We start from the raw sequence: 13,814 nt of genomic DNA, 5'->3' as shown, positions 1-13,814 counted from the left end.
CTATCATGGACACAGACTCACTGAAACTGGACAGTTGAAGACCGGAAAAAGACCTGTCCAGTTGTTCATTCTAGTGTTTAATGTGAACATTAACTGAAGCACTTAACCTGTATCTGCATGATTTTTTGCATTGCACTGCTGCATGATTGGCTGATTAAATAACTACACGTATGTGCAGGTGTACAGGGGTTTCTAATAAAGTGGACGGTGAGTGTATAGTGGGGTCCCAAAGTCTGAGACCTCTAGTGAAAATGCTTCTATTTTGCATTCTTTTCTAATTTAATACAACAATTTCCATTACAAATTATATTATTGACAACAACTTGAATGAAAAGTAGAATCTTTGAAATATTTACATGAATTTCAGAGTTTTTTATTTGGTATGTCTCCTCTTTTGCTTTAATGACAGGGTTCACTCGAACTGGCATGGACTCCACAAGTTTGTGCAAAACCTTATGATCCATTTTACATCAAATCCATGGGAGTGGCATCTGAACACATGCTTCAATAGAGATTAGGCATACGAAAATCTGACGTTTTGTCCAAAGCGGTTAACATGGTCAGTTTCACAAATTGGCTTACATTTACATACAAACCAAGAAATAGTGCACAATCTTGAATATTAAATATCCAAGATATTGAAAATTTATTTCAAATATTTCAAAATTCTAAAACCTACTGTTTCTTTCCAATTTTAAATTGGAAAAATCTGGGGTTTTTTTTCCACGTTGTCTCAGACTTTTGGACCCCACTGTATAAAAATTTTACAACTTAAAGGAAAAAAAATCTGTAATGACTTTAGAGCTAGTAACAAATCCACACGTTTCAGAAAGATAATTAGCCCATACTGACACAAGTACATAACAGCAATTAAAAAAAAATCATCTTAAAAATTAATTATGAAGTTAATGGTAGCACTCCAAAGGTGGCCTTGCGCTCTGAAATAAAAACCCAAAAATGACTCAAAATACTTGATTTTAAAGTTTATTTCTTTATTAATAATAATAATAATAATAATAATAATGCAGTTGCAGTTAAAGTAATCATGAGTGTCACCCTCAGCACCCACACTTCCTGTGTCTTTGCTTACAAGGTGGACCAATAAAGTAGGTGTGAGTAAAAGTAACTAGAAAGTGTATATAAAGTGTATAAAGAGGACAATGCTGGTGTGCTTATTATAGAGATGTGAGACACCTGAAAACCAGATTCTGATTCAATTGTGGCAAAAAATATAAAATACATAAATGAAATATGTAATCAATCAACGTGACACAATTTTAGATCAACACATTCATATTATTACAAACTACATTTAAAAGTATTTTTTTTAACTTCCTCTCAGTCTAAATATATAAAAATACAAATATCATGGCCCATCTAGTGGTGAAAATTACAACTACATTTCATATTAAAGCACACATTTAAAATTTTTAAAAATGGTTTATTGGTTCACTACTCCTGGTCAAACATACAAAATATCACAGCCAGATAATATAAGTTACTTTATCAAAATTAGATTTACTAAAAAGCAAGAGAAATTAAGGAACTAAAGAGTGTCAACATACAACCAGTCTGTACTGAGTGTTCCCATGCACTCATTCTCTTTTGTACATCAATATACATGCCTTCATTTCCCACCCAAAGATGAGACTATAGATCAACTGCCATTTAAAAAACTCTAATGCTGAACATTAATGTTGTGTGTGATATGCTTCCATTTAGGTTTGGAATGAAGAAATATCTGGAAGTACAGTGTAGTGAAGTATAAGCAGGCAAAAAGCAACACATTTATAAATCCTTGACGCAAGTTTAATATTGTTCAGCCTTTCTTTTCACACTGTTTACATTGTGAAACAGTGGCGTGCAACAACCTTATTTCATAATCATGGCCTATGTATCCTGAACGCTAAAGTGCACACACACCAAAAAAAACCCCAAAACAAAACAAACAAACAACACCTTAATCACGTTGGCATTTGGGAGTGCACTGACCTAGTGCACCCTAGTAAGGTGTTTTAGGTGTAAGGTGTTTTACTGGTAGTAAACCTCATGTGGTATCCTGATGCTGAGACTATACCTCGCATGTAAGCTCAACATTACAATATAATGACACTCTTGAAGAACTACACTTGACTTATGCATGACAGACCCACTAATAAATTATTCTGATTCATCACCATGTTAGTTCTCAAATGTTATAACAGATATATGGCTCTATATGTGCTTTTGTCTAGAATATTGCTCGAAATCAAAATGAAATTTAATAATCTTACTAGGCTTACTAGAAAAAGTGAGAATACTATAAATGGTTAAAATGGTAGAATTCTAATAGGTTTTGTTAAAAAAACAAAAATAAAAACACTGGGCTTGACTTGTAAAGCACTTCAGAAGGCACAAGCATTAGTGAAATAGTACCACCTTGCACACAGAGCAGACAAATGTTATTTATATTTGTATATGGAAACACAAAGATGCATAAGAAGAATTTTAAATGTCTGAATGTCCTATCTACACATTGTTAAGCAGAATTCTATAACAAATAAAATACAAAAAAAAAAAAAAAAAAAAAAAAAATCATGCACAAGGTGAAGAGGTCATTCTTAAAATCTACATTTTAAAAAACAACCTTTGTGTGAATTTATGTCTCAGGCGTGTACTAACGTTGTGATTCTATTTGGTGCAGTTTCTGATTACTGGTAATCACTGGAAATCATCAGAAAATGTAGGAACACTAGTGAGAAAAGACTGCTGATATCGCAAACCAAAGGAGTGAGAATCTCTGGACTGAGTACCTGCAGTCAGAATTAAAATAATGGACAATATCCTTTGACTAAATGTGCTGACTTTGTACTGACATGTATCCTGAATACTGTTCTCTGTCTCACACAAACACTACAAAGCAAAATTGAGCTCCAGAGAGAGCCACCAAACATCTATAGCTGCACCCGTTTGGTATTTTCTGTACGCGCTGATTGTTTTGCACTTGCATATACATGACAATGGCAGTTTTTCCAAGATGGATCCATCTTCTCTTAGATGGATGGTGGCTCATTAAAACCTATATTTTTACCTCTTATGAAAAAAAAAAACCCAAAACAACCACAACCACCAACAAACACTACACTGGAGTGTTTGTGTGAACTTTCTTTGGTGGAAAAAGCAGAGACAGGACAAAGCAGGAGAAATGATCTGCCAGCTATAATCCAGCATGGACTACAGATAATGTGTGAAGGAATAGAGAGATCAGCGCGCGCGCGCGTGTGTGTATATGCAATATGGCTGACTAAACCTTTTTACAATTCTAAAATGTACATCCGTCTGTTGCTCACTCTCATTTATAGTGGACGGTCACTAATGAAAGAGGTTGCAAACGTGAGCACGTGTTGTGGTGCAGATTACACGTTACACAGCGTCCTCATCCATTTTGGCCACATCTGCTTTTGTGAGCGGTGTAGAAACGTCATTCTCTGCTTCCTTCTCTTTCTCTCTCATGGCATTGTCTATGTTAGTCTCTTGTTCCTTTTCTTCAAGCCCAGCTTTCCTCTCCTCTGCTTTCCTCTCTTGGTCCAGCAGACGGTAGTTAATGCCCATCCCGACGAAGAGAAATACGCTGGCTATGACTAGGACGATGCCGCAGCCAATGTACGTGTATTTGTAGTCATGGTAGATGTCGTTCAGTTTGCCTGTAAGAGACAAAAACACGATTGTGTTATTTATAGGCATGTGCAGATATCACATAATTGCCTACTATTTTAATATAATCAGTATAATGTAAAGCATAATAAAAGTATAAAGATAAAGATTTAGTGTTCTGAATAGACCATTTCATTTATTACAATAACAGTATGGCATAATATGGCTTTTATCACATAATAAACTAATCAAGCAAGCATCAAACATGCTGCCTACTTAAGCAGCCTCTTCATAATTGAAACACAGAGTTAGTGATGAGTGTTGTGTGAAAGAGGACAGACAGAACAAATTTTACTGTTTGAATACTGTCTGAAATATTTATATTTATGCATTTTAAAGGACACTTTTGGTTGCTTACCACAAATCTTTAAAATGCATGTTTCTTAAACTAGCCCTTCTTGCGTGATATAGGAAAATGGCTTCAAATACATTCAAGTCATTTATTTTTCATTCATTTTTATGCATTTTATTTTCAGACATTTTCTAAATCTTGGTTATTAGAAAATTATTATAGCAATATCATAAATATCACCTAGAAGTTTCTAATATCAATATTTTTGTGGCGCATGACTGTGGTGATTTGTGCTCATTCAGCTACAAGAGCATCAGTGAGGTTGGGCACTGATGTTGGGTGAGCAGGCCTGGTGCGCACTCAGCGTTCCAGTTAATCCCAAAGGTGTTCAGTGGGGTTGAGGTCAGGGCTCTGTGCAGGCCACTCGAGTTCTTCCACCCCAACCTTGGCAAACCATGTCTTTATGGACCTCGCTTTCTGCACAAGTTTTGGGCTAGGCCTCTTAGTTCCAATGAAGGGAAATCTTATTGGAACAGCATACAAAGACATTCTATGCGTTTGGCCATATTTTGTATTAAAAAAAAAAGCTGCAATTACTACATTGTACACCTGATTTGGATGTAAATATTCTCAGATCACTGAAAGTTAATGCTTTGAGCTCACATTCATCATTTAATCAACTCCAACATACTGTGGTAGACAGCTAAAATAACAATAACTTTGTCAATGTCCAAGTATTGAACTGACTGTATATCAGACACTAAACACATACCCAGGAAGGGAGGTCCGAGCAGCACTGGTCCACACTCCACAATGGTGACGAGGCCCACGGCACTAGAGAACCTCTGCGCCCCCACCAGGTCCATGAGCGTCTCAAAGAGCACGGAGCTGAGCCAGCCGAACGCCACCCCGAAAAACACTGCATAGATAGAGAAGCCCAGGTAGTCTACGGACATTGGTGCCAACAGGTGACACACGCCGTTATACAGCACTGCTGCTGCAAAGAAATACTGTATGCGTGGGCGAACCCAGCGGCTGTTAGCCACCAGGCCCATAGATGGCCGTGCCACCATGTCTGTGAAGGCTAGCATGGAGAGCAGGAAGGCTGCCTTATCTTTGGAGATGCCGATGCTCTTTGCGTAGTTGCTGAGGAAGACAAGTGGTGCAAACAGCCCGAAAAACATGATCACATTGCCCAAGAGGTAAAGCAGGAAACCACGATGCTTAAATAGCGTCAGGTCGATGAAGCTGTTGATGGTCTGCATCACCGTTTTCTTCTCATGCCTTTTTGTTCCTCCCTCCTCTACAGCAGGTTTGGGCTGTGGTTTTGGTCCGATGGGTCGCATCAATGCGCCGGCCACACAGCAGTTAAGCAGCGCACCACCCAGAATCAGAAAACTCCCCCTCCAGCCAAACTGATCATATAGCCAGCTGTTCAGAGGTGCCAGTGTGGAGAGGAACACGGGGCTGCCTGCCATGGCAATGCCGTTAGCAATCGGACGCTTCTTATAGAAGTATTTCCCGATCATTGTCAAAGCGGGATTCAGATTGAATGCCAAACCAAGACCTGCAGGAAGAGGAGGAAGAAAACAATGGCATTAATTAGGATAGAGAAACACTTCATAACATACTTGGATGATAAATGTACCATTTCGGGATGACGGAAAAGATCTCCCCACTCATCTGATAGGCTAATTGGCATATTGTAAACTCTGACATTCAAAGTCATTCAAATTAATTGGTGACATTCTGTTTACGTTGTTAAACTGTTTATAAAATTTATTAAAAACTTTCAAATTGTACAGTTACATAAAGCATAAGCAAGCCATTCTCAAGTCACCAAATAAGGCACAGGCTTTTACTAAAAAGCATGAAGCATTTTGAAAACTTTAAATTTCTAAATACCTCACTCTTCAATAAAATAGACTGGCATCATGTTCTCTATGCTACACTGTCTTTAGCATGTCTGCTACAGAAAAATGCTAACACAGTGAGCACTTAATATCAAAGACGCCTTGCATGTGAGAAATCAGCGTCAGTACTCACCTCCTATGACTCCCACACAGAAGTACAGTCCCTCCACTGTGTTACAGAAGGATGCGCAGACCAAACCCGTGCCGGCCAGACAGCCTCCGATGATGATGATTGGTCGGCTGCCATACTTGTTCACCAAGATGCTGCTGATTGGTCCTGTTTCAAAAAAAGACGAGCCTGGTTAAACGCTGAACAAAAAGCAATGCAGGTCAAATTAGTTATATTTCACCCGGGACAAAAGAACATCCAAAAGAATGATGCTTTACAGTAAAGTGCTCATGTCATGTGTGTGTTTGTGCTTGATCTATGCTTAGATGTCTTAGCAATAGAAAAGTGGCTACATAGCTTTTGAATATGCAAACAAGATAATGTTACATATTAAGGGGTATTTTTTATGATGGATGTTGCACATTCAGTGGCTTAGAACATTGCTTGGTTCAAATGTAAACATTTAGTCATTCATTAACTCAGTGGCAGTTTACATTCCCACTTGGCAAAATAATGCAACTTGCTGCTTAGAAGATATAAACACTGAAGTCCATACACAGAGCATTTTTGCTGCTATTAATAAATCGTTGTTTTATTTTAGAAGGACAGCTTGTCAGTAGCATGACAGCACAGCTTTCCAGAGGTTTTCTTAATTTACAACCCCAGCAGTGTAAATGACTGCTACCTCTAACTAGGGATTCCTAAAAATACACTGGATGTGTTTGTATTGGTCTGGCAGGATGACCAGGTGTCTTGGAAAATGTTCATTTAGAATGAAGACCTTTCTCCCTCAGTCTCCACTAGATGGCAGTACAAGACAGCTGTAGTGTAATGAATACGCTTTCAAGCTGTTAGTGATGCAAGCGAGTGCAAATGGGTGCAATGTGTACTTCCTATGCGTGGGCTTGCATTCCTGAAATGTTCTTTTCCTATCACCCCAAATACAAAAAAACAACCTTTACTCCACAAAGGACAAGATTTAAGTATTTACAGCATCTTCACATTCTTAGCAGATTTATTTCTAGTTAAATGGAGAGGGAGGCATGTTCTCGGTCTGTGTAGTAGTGTGTTTGAGCTCAGACAGACAGCTCATTTTCAGTTTCAGCCTGCATAAGGAAACAGCTCAGACTTGTCTCTGTGCTCAAACACCTATTAAAAACACCCAAACTGCATAACTGGTCTTAGTTCGTCAAACTAGGACGACCTCTAACAATTGGCCAGTGAGCTAAAAAGTGCTGGGAACGCAGCCAGTCACAGCAAAGATGGTTTGGTAATCCTCCAATCGACCACCAGATACGCTAATATATTCCGACAGGCTTCCGTGGCTCTGTACTCGACCACACAAACGTTCCCTTACAAACCAGGACAATGGAAGCACAGATCAGTGCACATATGCACACACTCTCCCACACACACACATTCAACTTTCAGACGTTTTGGAAGGCAGTACGTGGTAATTCATTATGATACCTTGAAGACTCAAACTATAGTCAGTAGACATGATTCGTCATTCATTCACACATGCACACAAAAACACACACATCCTAATGAAGAGTGTCCACTTCATTACAGGCACCATGTTCTCATCCTGCCCTAATAAGTGTCAAAGTGATTCAATCAAACCATCCCGTTTGCTAAATCATCAAGTAATTACATTGAGCGAGACACTTCTGGACTGAAGAAGTCGAGCAACCATTACACCAGAACTCACTTCTCTAAGCAGTTAAAAATGTTCATGTAGGAGATACTGGCCAAATGTTTTACAGCAAATGCCTTTCATGTTTGTAATAAATGAATTAAACTAGTGTGTTGTCTAGTAACCGTTTATAACCAGCAAGAATAACACGTAACTGCTGATTGTTACATGACAACCAAAGACATTCATATCCCATATATTATATGCACAAGCAAAGCGAAGCCTGGGAAGCCTCTAAGCCCCTACAAATTAGCCTTGAATTAATTCTGCTATGTCTCCTGCAGTCTAAAGAGAAAAGCACTGTTGGAAAGTGTAGACTATCCTTCTTATGTTAGAGTTTCAAATGATCCGATTAGATTTTAGCTGTTAAAATCCTGTGATTGGGCTAGTTCAGGGATTTACCCAAATACAGAAGTCACAATCTAATCGGATATCCTTGGTGTGTGTGTGTGTGTGTGTGTGTGTGTGGAAAGAGGACTCTGGAGCTGTGAGGCTGCCAAAGGTTATCCCCACTGAGGCAGTAACTACAACACAAGCATCTGAAGGGGAAAAAAAAAAAACAAAAAAAAAAAAGGAAAAATTAAATTAGTGGGTCAGTTTAAACAAAATCCACATTGTAACCTCTATGAAAACCTGAGGACAGACTCTAGGATGCAGGGCTGTTATTTAGACATTTTTCATTCCTATCAAGTTGGACAGATTCCATACCACTCCATTCTGACGAGAGTTTGCATTTTGGCTCAGCTCCAGTCCCCTAATATAAACCATCTGCTTCAGTGCTTCACACATAGTCTCCTTTCTCATGTCCACACATTCCCCTCCATCAAAACGGCTGCATTACTCACGCTTGGTCAGGATGGCGGTCAGACTAATACAACCAATACAGCTTTCAGTGTAGGCACTCACTCAAAGCCGAGGTCTAAAGATTTAATGTAACATCAGTGTAATTAGGGTACAATTGGTGAAATGGAGGAAACAGGAACTCAATCAGGAATGCATGTATTTTATCTTGTGAAAGTACCATAATACTGGTTACATAGCGAGTCTGTTGTTTCTGTTTCCTAATAATTCGCAAGCAACTCGTAAATCTTTTGGAGGGATGTAATCTTAAAACCATACAAGTACCGACATCACAGGAAGTTTTCACACCATCCTGCCAAAGCTGCCAACACGTTCAATGAAACAGGGCATTTATCAAAAGGAATACCCTAATGGATGTAATAATGCTTTTATTGAACTGCTCTGTTCAATTCCCAACACTCTAATAGCTCGACTGTAGCTTTGGCATTACCAAAGCTACTCATGCATGTGAAGTGGCATAGAGGCTACGTGCAGAAACTTGTGTCCGCAAGTTATAATGCTGCCAGTGTGAGTAATCGTGTGTGGGTAGTAATGATCCTGTTCCTGCTCGCACTTCTAGTCATGTTTGTCTTTGGTGGTTAGTTGCACTGGAATGAACTACAGACCTTTCATATGGAGTAATTTTGCATATACAGATTCATCATTTTTCAAAGTGTTATTCTTAACTATGAAATAATATGAAATAAACTATTTCTTGTTAACCAAGAACCTGTGTCAGATCCTGGAAGACCAAACTTATTTGTATTGTACTTGACAATAAACCAAGCCATTTTATTCCATTATAATTTATTATGGAAATTGTAAGTCAATTGAATTCAGATGTAGTGGGGTTGTGATTTAAATATTAATCTTACTTTTAGGTGTGTACACATTTAATGAACAATTACATAAATATATGCGAGTTATGAATGCATTCCGACCATGTGTTCTTCTTTGTGTGACTTGACATTAAGAGTGTATGTAACTGTCAGGCAGTAAGCACAAAAGGTTCTCAAAGATGTTGCAGCTGCCATGAAGCTACGAGTTACATCCAAGGCCACCCATGCTAACCAAATCTTGTTTTTGTCTCTTCTGCTCCTTACTCTAGCAGTAGCTTTCTATTCCATATGTGGCTTTGTTTTATTAACAATGAGAAGCTGAGTTCTTTGTTCTCTATCCAAATAAATGTGTAAGTCTGATGCTATAAAAACTCTTGTACCCTGAGTCATGCCGAGATGCACTCTGGGGGAACACTTCTTAACTAAAGGTGGTCTCCCAAGCTCGTGATATTAAGCTTAATAATAAATCTCTCACTTGAGCAACTAGATTCTGTGTAATGTCCATTTGAGGAAGACTCCATTGAAGGTCTAATTCCAGGACAGTGGAATCTACGTCAAAATTTTAACCCTGATGCAAAGCAACACCATAGCAGGAAACTTCATAGCTGACAGGTTTTTGATTATGCAAATAAAATGGATAGTTACATTACAGTTGATAACTTCAAAACAAAACAGACTTCATGTTAAAACCATAATGAATTTCCTGGTTGCACAAGTGCACTTTTTGACTACACAATACACAATTATAGAAAGGAATTATTTATAATCCGGTGTCATTAGACCGGGAAAAACCCAGAAAAACCAGTCCTCTGTCCTGAAGATTTTCCAGTGACAGAAAACTTCCTGACCATTAAAATGCACTGACACCTGAGACTCCACCATATCAACAGTTGTACATTTTTCATTGTTTAATAACACCTTTTTTTAATCCACTGATTATTAGCCTTGAATTATGTACAGCATCCAACATATAAGTCCACTGTGAACAAGCTGCTGTTACAGAAAATTAATCAACACATTCTGAATAATCAGAACTGAGAACTCTACTGTGGTGTGACTGAGCGACACACCTCTCATGTCGAAAAACAGTTCAGAAACACAGTATGAATATTAAAATACACAAACTAGAAAATACTGTCCCAAATAAGTTTAGGCAAAAGCCCGAGACTGAGAAGAGAGAATAAATATACTGCGAGAGAGGGTCGATGAATTTATGAATGAATTTATTGATCTCTGTGAAAGACATATGACTGTGTAGTCTAATGTTCTTGACATCTGACGCTATAATGGCGATGTGCTCACACTTGAATCCAACACACTTCTGTAGATAAAGTCATCAAGTGCGCCAAGAGTGTTTGAGAAATAGGCTTTACTCCCTCTTCAGGAACTCAGAATCATGATCTTAGTATTTGTATGCTTCGGCTGCTCAAATACTTTCTCGGTTTCTCATAGCCACCTGGTGTCAACACCAGAGTTTCACAGGAAGTCCTCGTTACCATGACGACCGTCATGACACCTGTGTGACTCCACTCAAAATAGCTCACCAGCACTTCCCTCACACCAGACCAATGAGACAGCAGTAGTTTTGGAGAACAGCCTTCACTTGTCTTATATTTAGCATTATATATAAAATATGCTGTGGTATACATTATATAATGGCTGTATATTGTGAAAGATGGCTTGTGTGTAGCTATGGTAAATGATGGACCAGCAAAATGTTAGCAGGGCAGAATACCGGTTAGGGAAGGAAGTTTTCTTGAGTGTTAACCACAATTAGTCAGTGATTAGCCTAAGATAAAAAAAAAAAGTCACTATTATGACAGCTGAATTAAGCCCTGCTCCTGTTTAAGTAAATTTAAGCTTCTGCTCCATCTTCACTGCAGGTGAAGCAGATTGGTGGGTCATAATCAGCAGTTATCCCTTACCCATCATTCCTTATACAGGTGCTGGTCATATAATTAGAATATCATCAAAAAGTTGATTTATTTCACTAATTCCATTCAAAAAGTGAAACTTGTATAATGTATACATTCATTCCACACGGACTGATATATTTCAAGTGTTTATTTCTTTTAATTTTGATGATTATAACTGACAACTTATGAAAACCCCAAATTCAGTATCTCAGAAAATAAGAATATGACTTAAGACCAATACAAAGAAAGGATTTTTAGAAATCTTGGCCAACTGAAAAGTATGAACATGAAAAGTATGAGCATGTACAGCACTCAATACTTAGTTGGGGCTCCTTTTGCCTGAATTACTGCGGCAATGACCTTGGACCTCAGAAAACACAGTGGACCAACACCAGCAGATGACATGGCACCCCAAACCATCACTGACTGTGGAAACTTTACACTGGAGCTCAAGCAACGTGGATTCCAGACTCTGGGACACTGATTTCCAAAGGAAATGCAAAATTTACTTTCATCAGAGAACATAACTTTGGACCACTCAGCAGCAGTCCAGTCCTTTTTGTCTTTAGCCCAGGCGAGACGCTTCTGACGCTGTCTGTTGTTCAAGAGTTGCTTGACACAAGGAATGCGACAGCTGAAACCCATGTCTTGCATACGTCTGTGCGTAGTGGTTCTTGAAGCACTGACTCCAGCTGCAGTCCACTCTTTGTGAATCTCCCCCACATTTTTGAATGGGTTTTGTTTCACAATCCTCTCCAGGGTGCAGTTATCCCTATTGCTTGTACACTTTTTTTCTACCACATCTTTTCCTTCCCTTCGCCTCTCTATTAATGTGCTTGGACACAGAGCTCTGTGAACAGCCAGCCTCTTTTGCAATGAGCTTTTGTGTCTTGCCCTCCTTGCCCATCGTCTTCCCCATGATTGTGTAGCCTACAGAACTAGACTGAGAGACCATTTAAAGGCCTTTGCAGGTGTTTTGAGTTAATTAGCTGATTAGATTGTGGCACTGGGTGTCTTGAATATTGAACCTTTTCACAATATTCTTATTTTCTGAGATACTGAATTTGGGGTTTTCATAAGTTGTCAGTTTAAATAATCAAAATTAAAAGAAATAAACACTTGAAATATATCAGTCTGTGTGGAATGAATGTATACATTATACAAGTTTCACTTTTTGAATGGAATTAGTGAAATAAATCAACTTTTTGATGATATTCTAATTATATGACCAGCACCTGTAAACTAGAATTCATACACTACATGATTTGAAAGTGACTCATGATTCACAGTTCAAGCCAGAGGAGGAACGTTTGCTCCTCCCAAGGCATTTTCCTCTTGTTTTTTCCTTGTCACAGTCACCCTTGGCTTGCTCACTGGGTTTAGGCGCTGATGTCTCTTTGAGCAATTCTAACTTCCATCAGCAGCAGCTTGCTTGATGAAGAAAATGTGGTCAACACAGACACTTTGCTTTGCTGTAGAAGCAGAAGCCGAAGCCTTTATTTGTCACATATACATTACAGCACAGTGAAATTCTTTTCTTCTCATATCCTAGCTTGTTAAGAAGCTGGGGTCAGAGTGCAGGGTCAGCCATGATACAGCGCCTCTGGAGCAGAGAGGGTTAAGGGCGTTGCTCAAGGGCCCAACATTGGCAGCTTGGCAGTGCTGAGGTTTGGTCACACCCCTTTCTCATTATTACACAATCAGTGAAGTGGTGTTCCATGTAAATATTACATGATTTAAATCAGATATACATAAATGTAAATGTGCTGGATAAAATAAGGGAGATAAAAAAAAATAAAGGGACAGTTATATATATATATATATATATATATATATATATATATATATATATATATATATATATATATATAAAATAAGTTATTTCACTGAATTAGACTTTAGAAAATAAAGCTTTAAGAAGAAGAAGAAGAAAAAAAAAAAACACCACTTACTCTATAATACAATTTTGTATATTTTGACCTATTAGACTATTAATGAGTTTTGTCATTTTGGGGACTCCATAGATGTGGTGCTTGTTAATCCCAATGTGAAATGAAATGAAGTTGTTTTTCAGCATTTTTTTGCCAAGTGAAGCGCTTAGACATTAAGACAAAGTGCAGCAACCTGCTTCCAATAGTTGGCACACATTGCAATGTACGCTAGAGCTGCTCAGATCTCAGTCAGTTATATTTTTATTTCAGTGAACATGAAGTTAGCACTTCTTTACACAGAAATAGCTGGGGAAGGCGGTGCATTTGTGGCAATGTAATTTAAAGTCAAAGGATTCAGTAAAAACAAGACTTTTGTCTTTTATACTGATACTGATGAATCAAACAATATGACCAGGGACATTAACTAATCATGTAAAGGTCAGTTTTGATTTCAGGTCATGTAATACATAATATTTCCAGTAGCACATCAGAACAAGACAGAAGTTCATTGTTTGAACATAAACACAGCTGTGATTGATTACATATTTTACTTCTGTGTAGTAGAAAGCCAGAGGCGAAAGTGGA

At 38.2% G+C, this 13,814-nt stretch overlaps 1 protein-coding gene across 4 annotated transcripts in view; it reads right to left on the bottom strand.

Annotated features, from left to right (window-relative positions):
• Window positions 1-1,420: 1,420 nt before the first annotated feature.
• The window catches only part of slc16a1b (solute carrier family 16 member 1b), a 28,421-nt gene continuing 16,027 nt past the window's right edge, over window positions 1,421-13,814 (bottom strand). For all 4 annotated transcript variants that reach the window (XM_026918615.3, XM_026918623.3, XM_034306548.2 and 1 more), the window contains 3 exons: window positions 6,032-6,175; window positions 4,758-5,552; window positions 1,421-3,683 (listed from right to left, as the gene is read on the bottom strand). In XM_026918615.3, the coding sequence (XP_026774416.1) occupies window positions 3,403-3,683; window positions 4,758-5,552; window positions 6,032-6,175 (1,220 nt within the window). In that variant the 3' untranslated portion in view covers window positions 1,421-3,402. The remainder of the gene's footprint in view (window positions 3,684-4,757; window positions 5,553-6,031; window positions 6,176-13,814) is intronic.

This window comes from Pangasianodon hypophthalmus, chromosome 8 (genome assembly GCF_027358585.1).
Source record: "Pangasianodon hypophthalmus isolate fPanHyp1 chromosome 8, fPanHyp1.pri, whole genome shotgun sequence".
NCBI lineage: Eukaryota > Metazoa > Chordata > Actinopteri > Siluriformes > Pangasiidae > Pangasianodon > Pangasianodon hypophthalmus.
This window is presented reverse-complemented; position numbering and strand designations above follow the sequence as displayed.